General features: G+C 34.9%; 1 protein-coding gene across 7 annotated transcripts in view; it reads left to right on the forward strand.

Annotated features, from left to right (window-relative positions):
• The window catches only part of LOC111866591 (ryanodine receptor), a 256,073-nt gene that overhangs the window by 140,884 nt on the left and 96,686 nt on the right, over positions 1-18,503 (forward strand). For all 7 annotated transcript variants that reach the window (XM_033752340.1, XM_033752342.1, XM_033752343.1 and 4 more), the window contains 15 exons: positions 522-620; positions 2,303-2,455; positions 2,551-2,674; positions 4,475-4,565; positions 5,073-5,255; positions 5,402-5,582; positions 6,711-6,925; positions 7,127-7,281; positions 8,193-8,317; positions 9,078-9,278; positions 9,970-10,248; positions 12,407-12,627; positions 13,679-13,769; positions 17,649-17,789; positions 17,940-18,109. In XM_033752340.1, the coding sequence (XP_033608231.1) occupies positions 522-620; positions 2,303-2,455; positions 2,551-2,674; positions 4,475-4,565; positions 5,073-5,255; positions 5,402-5,582; positions 6,711-6,925; positions 7,127-7,281; positions 8,193-8,317; positions 9,078-9,278; positions 9,970-10,248; positions 12,407-12,627; positions 13,679-13,769; positions 17,649-17,789; positions 17,940-18,109 (2,429 nt within the window). The remainder of the gene's footprint in view (positions 1-521; positions 621-2,302; positions 2,456-2,550; positions 2,675-4,474; positions 4,566-5,072; positions 5,256-5,401; positions 5,583-6,710; positions 6,926-7,126; positions 7,282-8,192; positions 8,318-9,077; positions 9,279-9,969; positions 10,249-12,406; positions 12,628-13,678; positions 13,770-17,648; positions 17,790-17,939; positions 18,110-18,503) is intronic.

Raw genomic sequence — 18,503 nt, forward strand, 5'->3', positions numbered from 1 at the left:
ATTTGAATAAATAAGTTTAAAAAAAAATAAGTTCAGTTTCTTTTGGGTACCCCCTCATATATTATTATATGTATATATTTTAATTTTTAGAACATGTACTGTAATAGTGGTTCTAACTGTATTGATGTAAAAGGTGTCCCTCTGAAGATGGTCTTTGAAGACTGAAACATGTAAGGGCATGAATAATTGAAATAAGAAAATCATAACTATTTAACTTTTTCATAATATTTGTGTGACGGACCAGAATGAAACAAATCATACTTTCTTAAATTCATGCCTATCTTATTGGAAAGTATTTCTTAGACTGAAATGTTTTTTAAAGACTAAAGTAACATTTTTGGTAATCTTCAGCATTTAAAGGCTCTACTATATATATTTTTAAATGTGATATGTATTAATATAATATAATAATTATTGATAAAGCTTAATGAATATTAATAGATTTATTCAAGTGTGAAATACTGAATAGTATATTAGTTTCATTTGATAACTCTTTATAATGGATTTTCTTCGCATTATAGGATCAACTTAGAAGATACATTGAAATCAAGCAATCTGACTTGCCATCAGCTGTTGCAGCTAAAAAGACCAGAGAATTCAGATGTCCACCTCGGGAACAAGTAAGTGATTTCATACTTGCCACCATTGCTGAGTTCCCTTCTGCATAACAGTGCAGCAGTATATTACATAAAGCAAACAAAGATGTGGATCACCAAGGATACTTAGTTTCACGTAGAACATAATGGCATGCTGTACACACTATTTTCAGGACTACAACGATGTTGTGAATGGTTTTATTTACCATGTTGTTCTTCAGTAGTTTTGACTGTTTTTGTTTTGTGTCCATTACAAAAGCAAAGTTATGCACTAGATAAGAATATAGAGGACTAAATTTTTTAAATATTAATTATTACAAATAAAATTAAAAACTTACATGGACTATGGAACTGAATCTTGCTGAAGAGTAAAAAATGTTAATTGATTCAATAAATTGAAGTAAAAACTAATTCTCTTGTCTTCTTGGCTTCGATATTGATTTAAATTATTATTATAAATATGAGAACCATTTGATTGAATCAAATATTTCATGTGAAATTACATTACATTTAGTACTAACTGAATGAAATGAAAAGCCCTGCATAAGACATACACCCTGAAGAAGTAAAATACAGTGTTCATCTGAATTTGGATATGTCCAAACAGGCTCAGATCCAAGAATTACACTACTTCAGGATCCTTATAATTCATATCTAAAAGTCTGTAAATAAAAAAGCATAATGTAAATTGAAATTTTAATGGAAAATTGTTAAAAATAAATGCCATCAAAATTATCTAACTTAGTGACTGGAAATACTCTGTAAAGACAACTACACATACATTTATGAAGAAAACCTAACAGAATAACAGCGTATGTTACTCGTGGTACTGCTGTCTAGATCAAATGTTTTGGCAAAGCTTGCATATTAACCTCGCTTTTGGTATAGTTTACCACCAAACAAGATGGATTCATTTTTTGCTCAGTCACAGCCTGACCAACTATAACTGTTGGTGGCTGGTCCTTAGATACAAAATAAACACTTAGAGACACTTTAAAAATGTCACTAATAACAATTATTTCATAATTACCAGCATATACACCCTTTTCCCACATACATTATGCAATCTTCCCTTCTATTAATAAGGAACTGTACATTATTCTGAATGGTCTCAAATGCAGCAAATGGGTAGAACCTTTGAAATAACCAGTTATCATCTCTAGATACATTTGCCACAGATAACACCTATACTATCCATTCTACTGCATTATACCACAGTTGCATTCAATATATATATATATATATATATATACTGTCAGCATTGGAAGGTAGTTCTTAAGCAAAAATGAGAGTTCAATTCCAACTGAAGCATAGGTACCTACACATTTCCACCTGCCAGTCCTATCCACAGCCACAAACAACTATGACATCTACATAAGAACAGAATAAAGTTACAATTGTAAGCTATATGTTTTTATATATATGTGACTATGTAAAGAGATAAATTTATGATAATTGTGTAAATTTGCTAAATAATATACCAGTTGATTGACAACTGAAAAATTACAATCATCGTGTTTTAAAATTCATGTTGTTAAGAATAAAATAAGAAACTTCCAAATCTGATTAATTATACAGTTTGCAAATATGAGTTGTACAAAATTGGTTTTGAAAAAGTGATCATATATTTGACAGAACTTTCAAGTGTAGAAATGTATTTTATGAAAATATTGCAAAATAATCATATTAATATTACCTATTTGCAGATGAATGCAATTCTTGGCTTCAAGAACTTGGAAGGAGAAGACAGGGAAAACTGTCCCTGTGGAGAAGACCTGAGTGAGCACCTGACAAAGTTTCATGAGAAACTTATGTATTATGTTTCACTAAGTGCTTTACAGGAGCCTGAGGAACCTGAGGTTAGGATGTCATATTATATTTACTGTGAAATCTAAAGTAATTTGATATGCTGTCAGAAGTAGACAGAGTTAAAGAATTTTCATGTTCTCTGCAGGAACCTGCTGCAGGTGCTGTAAAGCCTGGACCATTTAAGCGTTTGTGTAATATTATAAATGCTGTGAAAGAATTGGAAATAGAGCCTAAAGAAGAGGATGAGCCACAAAAGAAATCACCTGAAGGTTAGATACTGGCCATGAAATCTGTAACATGTTGATTATGTTGAAGACAGCTCTGGTACTGACTGACCTGTGTCCATTCCAGTGTTGGTCTTTATTTTCTATTCGTATTTACCTTTGTAGTCTTTATTGTTATTTGTTTTTCTGCATGTTTTTGTTATTTTAAACTTATGCTGACTCTGTAATTGGCCTATGGCTATTGAGTTCAGCATTAAAATCAATGAAGAATTATTACTATTGTTTACTACTACTACTACTAACAACAACAACAACAACAACACTACCACAGCCCCCAGTGCTAGTACATACCTTCACCACTGGCACTGCCACCACATTTACTCACATAATTTTGTTTATGAAGGGAAAAATCACATATAAATATTGTGGTGCATAAAGTATGCAAATACTACATTTCAGAATATGATCCTACACATTGTATTGATGCAATTACAATTAAGTACTGTATGGCAACCTGGTATGTATATTCACACATGCAGATACCACCATGTGTTTCCTCCATGAAAACTGTGATGAAAATTCCACGTAATAAAATTAATACCAGTGCATCATTTTCACAGAAACTGTCATTAGAGTTAAATGGGATCTGGGAACATTGTGTGAAGATTCATGTCTACAGGCTCCAATACAAAATATGTACATATTGTTGAACATTGATAAAATTTTGACCAACCCATAATGTTTGTGGCAGGAGTAATGAAAGTTAAATGCAGTATAATAACATTATATGGATGTTCTTGCCTACATACTCACCCTGCAATTCCTTGATGAACCCTGAGATGAAAATGTCCATTGATAATATTTTGACCAATGCATAATTATCATGGAAGAAGCAATAAAAATTTTAATTTGATGTGACAACATGGTGTTAATATTTGTGTTTACAGTCTCCACCATGTGATTCACTGGTTAGGACTGACAGAAAAATGACCTTTGATAAGATTTTAACCAATACACAAATTTCCCAATAAATGTAATGAATGTTACCCTTACCACGTTGCCATAATGCATTTAACTTCAGTTTAATTTTTTGCAAAAGTTATGTGGTGATGGTGGTTGTGGTGGCGGTAGTAGTGGTGGTGGTAGTAGTAGTAGTAGTAGTAGCAGTTTGTTTCCAAAATTTTGTTCATTTTTAAGCAGATATTGTTACCTTGAGAAGTAATATTAACAGTCTTTCTAAAAAGGAGAAAAATTCTTTCCGCATATTGAGCTGATAAATTATACACACTGAAATACATTCTGCTGTGCCATTGGCATTAGAATTGAATTTTATTCATAAAAAATTTAAAAGTTGTTGTATCTACAAGCATCAATGTACTTTCTGCTGACACAATTCAGGCACAAGGCAGGGAATTTAATGTGTAGATCAATCAATTTTTTAAATTCATGCTTATTAAATTCTGTAAGATCATTACATTTACACTTGGAATAAAGAATAATTATCATAGAAATTAAGTAAGTATCTTATATAAAAGAGATTTTTCTTAGTGTAGAAGAGTACTATATGGTATTAAATTAATTTGGAATACCCTAACACTAGTTACATTAAGTAAAATGTACATTCACAAGTCATCTTGTAAAGTCCACAAAGGTAAGCACTTGTGTAGTGCATTTTAAATTAACAGCATTAACTAGATTATACACCATTTTAGACAGACTTGGAAATATTGTATTAACATTTTTCTGTCAGGTTAACAATTAAGTCGAAGTATGAAGTATTTTACACATGAAGCATGCCTAATTATAATGTACTGTATACTTAAATATGTCATCTAACTCTTTCAGAGGTATTCAGAAAGATACTGATTAGCACCATAGTAAGATGGGCTGAGGAGTCACAGATTGAAACACCTAAGCTTGTACGAGAAATGTTCAGGTAAGTTTACAAGAATTATTTTTTCATACATATTTACTGCTGCTGTTTGTGACAAAGCCTCTTCAACTCAACCATATCCTCCCATAAATACTATTCTTCATTTTCACTCCACTTATGTTCCCTTGCTTTCACCTTTAAATCAAAAACTACTTGCCTAAAATTAAGTTATAAATATTCAAACCTTTATTCACTTAATGTTCTTTGCAAAGTTGTTAAATGATTATTATGTTTTGGCAGCCAATACTCTTAGTTCTTCAGAGTTCTTCCATTATGATAGTGTTATAACTGAAATCATACAAATGATTTTTTTTTTTAGTATTGATATGTGGCAAATGTTTATCTCATATATGAGCCTCTGAGAATTTCAGATATGGTGTCACTTACTGTCAGATTATATTATTTCATTTTGCTGTTTTTTGTTCATAATAATATTATACTTTCACATAGGTATACAGATTTTTTTTTTAAATGTGTAAACTATGAAAGTATCATAATTTCATTTTGTAGCTTGTTGGTTCGGCAGTATGACAGCATTGGTGAGCTCATTAGAGCACTGCAGAAAACATACGTCATTAACAGTAAGACAAAGGATGATGTTTCTCAAATGTGGGTCGGTTTAAGTCAGATAAGGTCTCTCTTACCTGTGCAAATGTCGCAAGAAGAGGAGGGGCTTATGAGAGAGCGACTGTGGTAAGTTGATTTCAATTAATAATAATAATTATTGTTATTTAAAGATATTCCTAAATTTATATTTTTATTATAAAAGTTGGGTTAACTAGAATGCAAATTGAAGATTGTAAGAAGATGTAGAATGTATTTTGTATCTTATTTTATAGGAAGCTGGTGAACAACCATACATTCTTCCAGCATCCTGACTTGATAAGAATCTTACGTGTCCATGAGAATGTGATGGCAGTGATGATGAATACTCTTGGCAGACGAGCTCAGGCCCAATCAGATACCCAAGTACAAACTCAAGCCACAGGCCAAGAAGGAGAAGCACCTCCAAAGGAGAAGGTTGAAATTCATCGTAATTTTTTATCTTACTTTGTCCATTTTAGTTTTTTAAATGAACTCATTCCTTTACATAATTACTATTTCTATATGTGTCTTTCCACATATTCCTTGATTCAGAATGGATATCATTGTTACTGTTAACAGTTTTTAAATCTGAAGTAAATAACATGCCTTCGAAGGCCATCCCATCATCACATGTTTTAAGTTCCTGTCTTAAACCATGCCAACATGAAATCCACACTGACTTATGAGCTGTGAAAAGTATACAGCACTTATTAGGGCAATATTATAGGGAAATAAGAAGGAACAATATGGTGGCTGTGTAGAATATTTTAGTTTGATGATTAATCGTTATTCATAGTCTAAAGTTTGTATGATGACAGTTTGTAAACACAAGGAAAACCAGCTATCAATCTGTTACATTGTAAATGCAATTTGTAAAATCCTAGTAAATTGTCATGGTTATGAATTTGGATGTGTCATTACACTTCATTTTTTGTAGTATATTTCATCGCAGAATACAAAAATTTGGATTAGGATTTTTACTGTGAGGAAATAAATTACAGAAAAATTATAACATTAAACTTACAAGGCCTGACTGTTTGGAATCTTTGAAATGCCCCTCCTGAGTTCTCAGTGCTTTTAAAACTTGCTTAATGTTAGGATTTTAAATGTAACGGCAGAATTTTCAAATAATAACAACATGAATTATATTGATACTAACCCTTGATTCAGTATATGTTTTTAAAATCCCTGCATTGACTGGGTCAGAGCTCCATCCAGGAACTTGATATTAAAGTGTGTCTGTGCACTTTTGTGTTAGGATATTCTCCAGTCAAAATTTCTTGCTGATGTGTGCTGTCCAAAAGACTTGTGTTCTCTAAAATTATGAGTAACATCACTCTCAAATGTCCACTAGATAAAATATACAACATTATTAAATTCATTATCTGTTAATGAAATTCTGCACTGCAATTCATATTGCAGTGTATGTGTGTATTTCTTGCAAAGATATTTGTGGCATAAATAGAGGAATACTGAAAATGGTATAAAAATGTTGAGGTATGTATATTCTGAAGAATACTCTTATTTGTTTGATTGTCACCATTTTTATATTATTCACACTAGGATACCTCTCATGAGATGGTGGTAGCTTGTTGCCGATTCCTGTGCTACTTCTGCAGAACTTCACGCCAGAACCAGAAAGCCATGTTTGACCATTTCGCATTTCTTTTGGAGAACAGTAACATCCTTCTGTCAAGACCATCTTTGCGTGGGAGTACACCTCTAGATGTGGCTTATTCCTCCCTGATGGAGAATACTGAACTTGCACTGGCACTTCGGTTAGTGCTCTTGAAGAGTCACCTTACTAGCTTCCTGCCTTACATCATATTTCCCTTCATGAAATAGATTTACACTATTTACAGTACTTCATGCATTTCTTACCCATTGATTGTAACTATTTAAATTCTGTAAACAGCATGCCATATAGTTATTTGAACAGTTATTATTTGTATGATAATTTGAAACTGTTCATTTTTCAGAGAACACTACTTGGAAAAAATTGCTATCTATCTTTCTCGTTGTGGTTTACAATCCAACTCGGAGCTTCTTGAGAAAGGCTATCCAGACCTAGGTTGGGATCCAGTGGAAGGAGAGAGATATTTGGATTTCTTACGATTCTGTGTCTGGGTCAATGGTAATTCAAATTCATATTTGTTTGCTGCATGAGAAACAGATAAATAGAAAATACCAGTGTTTTCAGTAGTTAACATTATATGGAACTTCTTTATTCTTTAATAGTAAACTTCCCATTGTGCATCTAAATAGTAACTCAAAACTGTAAATCATTGTCATGTATATGAGTGACTATAGATGGGGTTTGGATTGGGAGATTGGATTTAGTGACCACGTACAAATCATAACTACAAGTAATTGTAACACCGTTTCTAATTTCCACAGTTTTACATATCACCACAGCACACACTAAGCCTTCTCAGTCTGCTTTCACTAGTCTTTTCCCAGTATCAGATCTTGACAATGGAGATTCAGCAACTTCTGTATGTCAGCTAAGTCTGCTCTTCACACACTTCCTTACAACCCTCTCACAATGGACTAACTTCTGAACTTGCCTCAGTTATAACATCTCAGCATGGACTGTGTAGAAAACACCATTCATCATTGTACTCCAATCATTTCCAAGGGAAGGTATTTGTGTGCTAAGGCATTACTCAGTCACGGCAGCGTATGCTTGCTTGTTAAGAATCTATTGCTTAGCAGCAAATGTTGTTTCATTGTTTGTTTCGAGGTCATTACCCAATAATGGGTCTACACACAACATTATTACATATGACCAGAATTTCTATGCACAGTGGCAAATTTTGTGCTATGAATAATTTTTCCCTCTGCATACTATCAGCATACAAAATATCATAGATGTTACAGTTCTGCTTATTACAGTGAGTTACTTAGTAAGCACACACCTGGGCAAAGTGCAGGCCAGTCCATAAGTTTGCTGCATGGCAGAGGTGTCAACATTCTTGTAACATCACCTTTCATTAACATATAAGACTTAGAACGAATTGTATATGTAATATATTGTATTCATAGGTGAGAGTGTGGAAGAAAATGCCAACCTTGTAATTCGTCTTCTGATCCGTCGGCCAGAATGCTTAGGTCCTGCACTGAGAGGTGAAGGAGAAGGATTGCTGAGAGCCATCATTGATGCCAACAAGGTTGGTTCTATCTTTATTATTTCAGGCAGTCATACACAGTAGTCAGTGCCACCGGTCTTAATGACATTTATTCCTTTATCATTCCATTTAAATCTGCTGTTTCCTGAAGTCATTTGACCATATGGTTTAATTGTCCTTTATACATTAGTATATTATTGTATGTTAAGAGCAGCAAGGGACAATAAGTTCTACTGTGTTCTACAGTGTGATAAAATGCAAAGGTTAATTGTAAAATATTTTTATATTTCATAGATCTGAAAATCAAACTGTAGATACATCATGGTAATACTGAGGTGCTGAGGCTGTTCAGCTACTGCAGTAGAACTTATCTGTTCTTACAATCTTATAATGTTGGTGTTAAAAAAGTGGTAGTACTTTAAATATGAATAGAACAACGCGTGGGAGGAATGAATCAAATGTTTCTATTACTGATAGGAATTCACTTGTTGAGCTGTTGCTAATATTTTTCAACAATGAAATACTCAAAATTAGATGAACAACATGTTTGTTGCTCATTGAAAACCTGAACATTTTTAGGAAACACTTTGTGTAGGTGCATTTTTTGTAAGATTTCTATTGCATAGTACCTACCAAACTGATGACAGTTATGTATTTATAAACATACCTGAAATGGCACTTCACTTCAGTGAAAAAATAGCAAAATTTCGAGTTTTCATGAAGGACAAAGCAGTGTCACATCTCTGTAAAATTTTGCCGGTAGTTAGATTTTTGAGTAATTAATGATTTACCATAATTTCAGATGTCAGAGCGCATAGCTGACAGAAGGAAGTTGATGGATGAAGCAGAAGGAACAATGTCAGTACTGCAGTTTGAACATCCACTGCCAGAGAGTGATGAAGATGAAGATTACATTGACACTGGAGCAGCCATTCTTAACTTCTACTGTACTTTGGTGGATCTTCTTGGTCGCTGTGCTCCAGATGCTTCTGTCATTGCACAGGTTACTTTTGACAAATTTTACGCTAACTATGGAAAACAGTATATCTTTTGACAAGATCATTTGAATTTTCGGATATTGCTGGCATTATTTAGTGGAAGATAACTTAATAAATGTGCGATATTATTTACAATTTAAATATTTGTTGAAAAACAAGATAGAACCACAAAACAAAAACTGACTTTAAAATAACAGTATATATTTCCTGTTGTTTGTACCTTCTATTATAACATTCCAATATTGCATTTTTTTCCCATCCCTAACACTTTTGGCATCTATTCCATGTTATTTGTTTTATGTTATTTATGTATGATTTATTTGACAGTGCTATCATATTCAAGATAATAGTGAATAGTGAAAAAAAAAATGAATAATGAATTGGACAGCATGTGGAAGGAAGTAGCCCCAACCTGATTTGAAGTACTTCCCTGGAATTTTCCTGGAGGGACTGAGGAAAATCACAGGAAACTTCAGTCAGGATAGCCAGTGTCCTAGCCAAGATATGAACTGATACCTCCCAAATATAAGTCAGAAGCAGTACCACTTAAGCCATGTTGCTCAGTTAATCCAGATTATTCCTTTCAAAATAGTTCTCTTGTGATTTCATGCAGTGAGTCTATCAACATTCTTTTATGGTAAACCTCCACAGCAAGAAGTGCAGTTACTTCTCAGGTATTTGTTATTTAATGTCTAGGGGAAAAATGAGTCTCTCCGAGCAAGAGCCATTCTGCGGTCACTGGTGCCTCTGGAAGATCTACAAGGGGTACTGAGTCTGAGGTTCACTCAGACAAATCCTGCAGCAGGAGAGGAACGGCCTAAGAGTGACATGCCATCTGGTCTCATTCCTGGCAATAAACAGAGTATAGTTCTCTTCCTTGAGAGAGTGTATGGTATTGAGACTCAAGAATTGTTCTATAAGCTCCTGGAAGATGCGTTCCTTCCTGATCTCCGAGCGGCCACCATGTTGGACAGGGTAAGCAGGAAACCATACAATTAATTAATTTTCAAGATAACAGATGATAGTGTTTCCATTTTTATATAAAATCTCCAGCTCTTATTGTGTGTATGGAAATTCTACAGTTTCTGTTTTTTATTCAGTATAAATCTCTTTAAGCCAATATTCACCACTGTTGAGTGAGACAATATGTATTAAATCCTGTCATTTACACCGAAACACAACCATCCCCATATGCTGTGTTAACAATGAGCCTCTTTTAAAATCAAAATGTTTTGAAATCAAGGTTACTGGTTCATAAACAGGAAATTCAGAGAGAATTTTATGGAGTTTTTTATGATATTAATATAACTTACATGTATGTAGGTCATACCGAAAGTCATGAACAACTTTTTTTTGCATGCAACCTGGGAACAGCAGACCTGTTGTTGCTGTTGTGTTAACTTTTGAGTGTCTTGTGATGTCAGTAGCTTGCATCACGTGATCAGTATTACTCCTAACAAAATGGCCGACAACGATATNCATACCGAAAGTCATGAACAACTTTTTTTTGCATGCAACCTGGGAACAGCAGACGAAAGACAGTATGGTGGTAGGTGGAACCTGCTGTTGTGTTAACTTTTGAGTGTCTTGTGATGTCAGTAGCTTGCATCACGTGATCAGTATTACTCCTAACAAAATGGCCGACAACGATATGTAATTTCACCGGCATGCTGTCATTGAATTTCTTGTGAAAGAGGAAATCCCTGCTGCAGAAATTCACCAGAGACTTCAGCATGCTTATGGAAGTGTGTGCATGGGTGTGAGCCGTGTTCGAAGATGGGTGAAACATTTTAAAGATGGGAACACCAGCATCGAAGATGAGTCTTGGAGCGGTCGTTCTCAAACAGCCTCAACTGAACGCAACAAGGAAAGAGTGGATGAGATCATTCAAGATGACAGGCGTGTGACTGTGGATGCAGTAGCCCGAAAACTTGGAATAAGGCACAGTGCAGTACAGGAGATGATTGAAAGCTTGGGCTATAGAAAAGTTTGTGCTCGTTGGGTCCCGCTGTTATTGACCGAAGTCCACAAAGGTCAGTGAAAAGCCATCACCTCAGAACTGCTGCAGAGATATCGACACAAAGGTGATGATTTTTTGCCCTGTATTGTGACAGGTGATGACAGCTGGTTTCACCATTTCGAGCCTGGAACTAATCGGCCGAGTATGGAATGGCACCATTTGCATTCTCCATCAAAAAAGAAGGCAAAGACAGTGCCATCAGCTGCAAAGGTGATCAGCACAGTCTTCTGGGATGCAGAGGGGTTTATTCTGGGCGGATTCCTGGAACCTGGGCAAACCATCAGTTATGCTCATCATGTCCAGACGCTGCACAAGCTCCGTCGTGCATTGCGTGATAAACGTCCTGGACAAAACATCATCATCCTGCATTACAATGCTCGCCCCCATGCCTCTCGCCTCACATTGGAAGCAACTGCAAAGATGGGGTGGGAAGTTCTTCCACACCCCTCCTATAGCCCTGATCTGGCACCCTCCAACTACCATCTTTTCTGATTTGTGAAGGATCAGCTGCATGGACAACGTTTTGAGACAAGGGAGGCAATTCAGAAAGCAGTGCGTCAGTGTCTTTGGATGGCTGGAACGGAATTTTACATAAGGGGAATTTTCAAACTCCCAGAACGCTGGGAGAAATGTGTGCAAAGGAGTGACGATTATGTGGAAAGATAAAGAAAGGTCTGTTGATTGAGGTGGTGTATTTGGTTTGTCAATAATAAAACATGTTATTTTACAAAAGATTGTTGCTCAAGACTTTCAGTACGACCCTCGTACTTGCATTTGTATAAGATATTCACATGGTGTCCAGGTGTTAAGCTTGCGTTTATGTTTTAGTATGACAATGGATCTCTCTTTCACAGGATGCATTCAATTTGTAGAGATGCACAGAGATTTTATGAACAGCCGGTACACAAACGTTGCTCCTACTTTAAGTCACTCTCTTTAGCCTAGTTCTAAAATATTATATAAAAGGAGGGCTTGTAAATTCCTTAATGTACAGTTTTTCCATAAATGCCCAAGATGGTATTTGAGCATACATCATGCTGAGGAATGGTAAAATGACAGTTTCAAACAAAATTAGCTACTACACTATATTCCATAAGTTTTGTTTGATTTCAGAATGATGGCTATGAATCTGATATGGCATTAGCAATGAATCGTTACATTGGCAATTCCATCTTGCCACTTCTTATCAAACACTCTTCATTCTACAATGAAGCTGATAATTATGCCAATTTATTGGATGCCACCTTGCATACAGTTTATAGGCTGTCCAAAAACAGAATGCTTACCAAGGGTCAGAGAGAAGCTGTATCAGACTTTCTCGTGGCACTTACCAGGTAAATATCATATACCTTATACCTTATGTTCCTGATTGAGTGAAACTTGATCAAAATTTGGTAAAGTTGTACAAATTACAAATTTAAAATAATAATATACAACATGAAGCCATTGCTCCATCTTGTTTCCTACTTATATGCAATCTTGAATTATCAGAGCACACAGGGAGACTAAACTTAATAAACTTAAAACAGACCGAAAGAAGTGTGGAAAAATCTTTCATGACAAACAGTATCATAGTTGTGTCATCTATGTATAGGTAAAAGAGTAATCTGTACATTGGTAATTCTAATATTTCAGATAAACGTTAATTTTCAGATATTTGGTGTCTTTATTTTAGAAGTCCAGATGAGTAGTACAAAGAACCAGGAGTCTTGATCTTTGTATTATTATATATTCTAAGAAATGAAGAAATATTATAGTGTGAGTTATAATGCTTGAGTTTAGAATAATGAATGGTTCATATAGGAGGAGAGCCAAGGTAGCATAGACAGTATATCAACTTCCTACTGGCTGGACAACCGAGGGGTCAGAGTTCGAGTCCCAGTAGGGTCAAAAATTTTCTCTTCTCTATGTCATCCATACTGGCTCTGGGGCCCACCCAGCATCCCATCCAGTGGTTACATGTGTGTGATGTATAAATGTTGCACTCTTTCCTCTAAATAAAGTATTGTTCACAGGAACTGAAAAGTCAGTTTTGTCTTTGAAATGGCACTTATTTATAAATACAACAGACATTGGAAACACCATTATGGTTTTCGTGTTTAATAATAAACAACAGAGAATTTGATACAAATGTTATGTTTCTTGACATTATTCATCATCCTGTTTTTATTTAAAAATAATGTTTCAGATACTGGATTCTGTCTCTGTCTTCAGGTAAAACCTACTCAGTTCGGCCCAATCAGTATAGCTGTTCCTATCTCTGGATGATCCCGACGGTCTTTTAGACAAAAACAGGTCGATTGATAATGGCCAGAAACATAATATTTGTATTGATGTACCACTGTCACAAACTTTTAGATCTCATTAACAGAATTTCTATTTCAGTCAAATGCAACCAAGCATGTTACTGAAGTTGTTGAGGAAACTAACCATTGATGTTTCCAAGCTGACGGAGTACACCACAGTAGCACTGAGGGTATGTACCAGTATTGCATAAGGCACATACTCTTGGAATATTTATTAACCGTTCAGCGTGGTTTGACGTGTATGTTTCGTCAAGGTATTTAAATCGTCTGCGGGGGTTCGACGTCTATGTTTCGTCCAGCTGCACACCTATATTATAACGCAAATAATAATTGATGGTTTTGCTGTAGATTGTTAGATTTTTCGCTGGCCTGTTGTCAGGAGAACTATATTTAATGAGACACGAGTTTAGGAGCGCTAAGTCATCGTTACATATGCCTGTCTTGCAGCAAATTCCTGTTGCTTCTGGTAGAGGTTTCCTCATTCAAACTGTTATGAATGGCGTGTTTTCTTTCCTATGAAGTTATAAACAGCAGAGACGTGATATGTGCTGTGTTTATAATATCATATTGCCCTGAGCTGGCCACACTAACACACTCAATTGGAATTCTTAGAAGAGGGATGTCCAAATTTTATTCTTGCAAGATCGATTGATTTCGCACAGTACATGGCAGCCAGTTCTTAGAAAAACGCCACAAATTAAGGCAGAACACTGTGGTCACCCCCTGTGACGATACGGGTGTGTGTGGGGGAGGGAAAAGAACTCATTCCTTCATGTATTATCGCTCCAGTTGACTCCATTTTATCGTACTGACCTTGGTGGTCGTTTCGAGGGATGACCATAAAATTTTTTTTGAGCCAGCTAAGCTCTGCTTTCGTTCACTACATACCAGCCAGTTCTTAGAATAACTTCATGAATTCTGTGGTCACCCCTACGACGTCTTATGCCGCCAAAATGGATGGAAAATGAAACGCAGAAGCACCAACACTTGTTATGATAACATAAAGGTTGAATTTACTGCAGCTAATCTGGCTAGCGATATGACTCATGGAGAGACATTAATTCTTGTATTCCCCCCACGGGGAAGAAGGCAAGGCCGCACAGAAGATGTTTGGTTTACGGAAAAAAGAGCCAAATGAGAGATACGCAGTACTGGTGTGGTGAATGTGAGACAGCGCTGTGTATAGCAGAATGCTTCAATGCGTACCACACTCCGCTCAAATTCTGAACCACCTGCTTCCTTTGCCGAGATACCGGGCGCTCATATTATAAGGCAAGGTTATAAAACCATCTTTTAAGATCATTTTAGTGAAAGTTTCATGCTTCAAGGCGTACGATACACTGCTCAAATTCTAAACCAACTGCTTCCATTGCCGAGATACCGGGCGCTCATATTATAAGGCAAGGTTATAAAACCACCTTTTAAGATCATTTTAATGAAAGTTTCATGTTCCTATCTCATATAATTTAAGAACAATGATGAATAAATCATTTTCGAGCAAAATTTAAATGGACGGCTGAATATATTACCGCCGGAGAGACACGGCAGCGGAATTTAAATGACCACGCAAAAGGGTTAACAATAACCCCCACTCATATTGATCTTGTAATTGACTGACATGACACAGAGCAGAAATGAACAACATAGTAAATATAAATAAAGACTAATCTGGAAAGTAATGGCTGTGAAATGTTTTTCTGTGTTTGTTGCCATGGTGCTTTTATAGCATCAGTACATAATTGCAGCACTTGTTTTATAAAATTATTGCAGTTTCATTGTGACAGATTTATTCTCTCTCAAATTTGATATGTGTAAATGAGGCTGACATTATTCATGCCCAAGAATTGATAGATTATTGATTAATACCAGTTCAGATTTGCATTACTATGGCCTAAATTCATGTTAGTACTGACCTGAATATTCACAACTTAAATAGAAAAATCAAAACTGGCTTTATAAATTAGAAAAGTAGTTAATAATTTGTATATGTGTCCATGATATTGTCGCGTATTGGGCGTATATCGCGACAAATAACTTCTCGATATATTTGATGTAGCGAATTTTATTTCACATTCGCACTTACAATCACCCAAATTACAGATTTACGGTTACTGCTATCTGCAGTATCACAATTAGTACACTCCAAATGCCAGAATACAACTGACTAGTTGCTGGCTAACTCGGCGGTAGCTCCAGGACTCACTGACTGACTCAGTACAACTCGACTCGGCGACTGTTACAGTACAACTGANATAATTTGTATATATGTGCATGATATATTTGTTATAAACACAACACAAAGTAAAATCTCCAGGAAGGTGTTTCAGTATTGTTTCTGCTCCTCTCATATGACATTAAAAGAAAGGTTAAAATCCCGCCCAGGTAAACGTGAGATATGTCACTGGAGTTGTNCGCCGCGTCACTGCTGGTGGGGCGGGGGTCTCCTTTGCGCAACATGTCACAATATATTTGTTATAAACACAACACAAAGTAAAATCTCCAGGAAGGTGTTTCAGTATTGTTTCTGCTCCTCTCATATGACATTAAAAGAAAGGTTAAAATCCCGCCCAGGTAAACGTGAGATATGTCACTGGAGTTGTGGAAATTTGACTTTTGGATATCCTTATTCAGTAGAATTATTTAAACTGAAAACTTTTATATCAGTACTCCATTAAAGTTCAAGGCCCTAAATGCAATATATTTAATTCGTAATTGTATAATTTTTAAGTTGTAGAGGCTCAGATTCTTTCTTTTATAACTCAGAAGAAGATGAAAACTGATCCTTCTAATCTCATTCCGCACTTTCAATACTTCAGTGAGCTTTATTCATACTTGCTTACTCAGATATGTTTATAAATGAAATGATTATGATATCTCTATGTCTTTATATTTGTCATTCCTCCAGTTTTGAAGCAATAGCTTGATTTTATGAAAATTGGCATGAAGGTCAATGTAATTTGAAGCTATTACACCACTGGACTTTTTAAGTCCCTATATTCAACAATTTACATTTGGAAACTGTTTGAGAATATCATTCACTTGAGTATACTGAAAGTCTGTCTCTTGCTTTAGCAAAATGTTTTCTGCTTAAAAATTGGTAAGACTATTTTTTTTAAATAAATGAGAATAACAAAGTAGTGACAATGTGAACTATACATTTTCTTTTTCACTTTATGACCCCACATTCAGAAATTTAGTATGGTGGAAGATTATGAACAGTAGGATTGTCAAAATTTTCTTTTGGCATGTAATTTCAAGTTAATAATATTTTTATGTTGTGCCATTTAATTTCTATGATTTGGAGTATGTTTGATTGGCTGACTAGATCAAATAGTAATGCATGCCCACGCACACACGCACACATTGCTACTTCAGCTTTTATTTCATTGCTAGTAACATCTAGTATTATAGGATTATATTTTAAAGGGCTTGTATTAAGAATAATATATTTTGAAGACAGAGGCTTTTGTCCTACAAGTAAAATAGAAATCAGATAATTCTGATAACATATTTAAACATTTCAAAATATTACAAATAATTTGTTGGAAGATCTTTGAAAGCTGATTACATATGGGGATAGAATTTTATAATAAGGTACCAAACAAAATAAAAACTTGGTGGGTTTTCAGCTTTTAAAAAAGACTTAAAATCATTTTTATTGAAACATTCTTTTCATATGATAAATGAATTTGTTAATTTTAATAAAAAAGTGGATGGTGCAAGTACTTATGTTTGGATGTCATAGCCATTCATGAGCTGTATATAGTAGTTTGTATATTTTTGGAATGTTGTATTTATATATTGCTTATGAGTGTAACAAATGTTGGTAGTATGCTTGTAACTTTGTAGATTTATTTTGTTAACTTGTATTACCGAATGACTTGTCCTAGTGTTACTATGTAGCAAAACGGATGAAATAAAATACAGTACAATATTCATCGGACTTTTACATTGTAGATTGTACAGTGCAATAATATAAAGTTCAATAGGGAAATAAAATTTAACCCATTATTACAGTTTACATTTTTCAACTAACTTCTATGTTCCAGTTGCTGATGCTGCATTATGACAGGTGTGCCAAGTATTATGGTTCTACATCAGGACAAGGGATGTATGGTGCTTCCAGTGATGAAGAGAAGAGGTTGACTATGATGCTCTTCAGCAACATCTTTGATTCTCTCTCTAAAATGGTAATTTGTAGTTATAATTCTAGAATAAACCGCACTAACCAGTATTACAATTGACATCTAATTCATTTTCTAAAATTTAAATGCTGTAAAGCAGTTACTTTAGTTAACATCAGTAACATATAACATATATAACATATTTATTTTACATAGGACTATGATCCAGAGCTGTTTGGAAAAGCACTTCCATGCTTGACTGCCATTGGTTGTGCTCTGCCACCAGACTACTCTCAGTCCAAAAACTATGATGATGAATGGTACAGCTCAAAGACAGGTGCAGATCCTGATGGTCCTTATAACCCACAGCCTATCAACACCAGCAGGTAACCCTCTTTATATTCTGCAGTATTTTCACAGAAGTTATGTATTCGAGTACAATATTATATTTGAGCATCCTGTTACACTTACACAATATATATGAGACAAACACTGTCTTAAGTGTAACAATTTAATTGTAGTTCTTTTTTCTTTCCCTCCTCCACACTACATGTTTCGGCCCTAAATGGCCATCATCAGGTGTGTATTCTTACGTAGCTGTTACACTGCCTGTTAAAATTTAAAATCACCAGTCTTTCTAATTGTATAAAATCTTTGTTAACCTACACGCGTTAATTTGGTTTCTAAATTTAGCACTTTTTTAAAACTTTAATTCAAGTTAAAATGTCTATAAGATTTTTGTTCTTTTTCTTTTTCAAATTTTGAAATTAAAATTTCTCA

Source organism: Cryptotermes secundus, unplaced genomic scaffold (genome assembly GCF_002891405.2).
Source record: "Cryptotermes secundus unplaced genomic scaffold, Csec_1.0 scaffold680, whole genome shotgun sequence".
Classification (NCBI taxonomy): Eukaryota; Metazoa; Arthropoda; class Insecta; order Blattodea; family Kalotermitidae; genus Cryptotermes; species Cryptotermes secundus.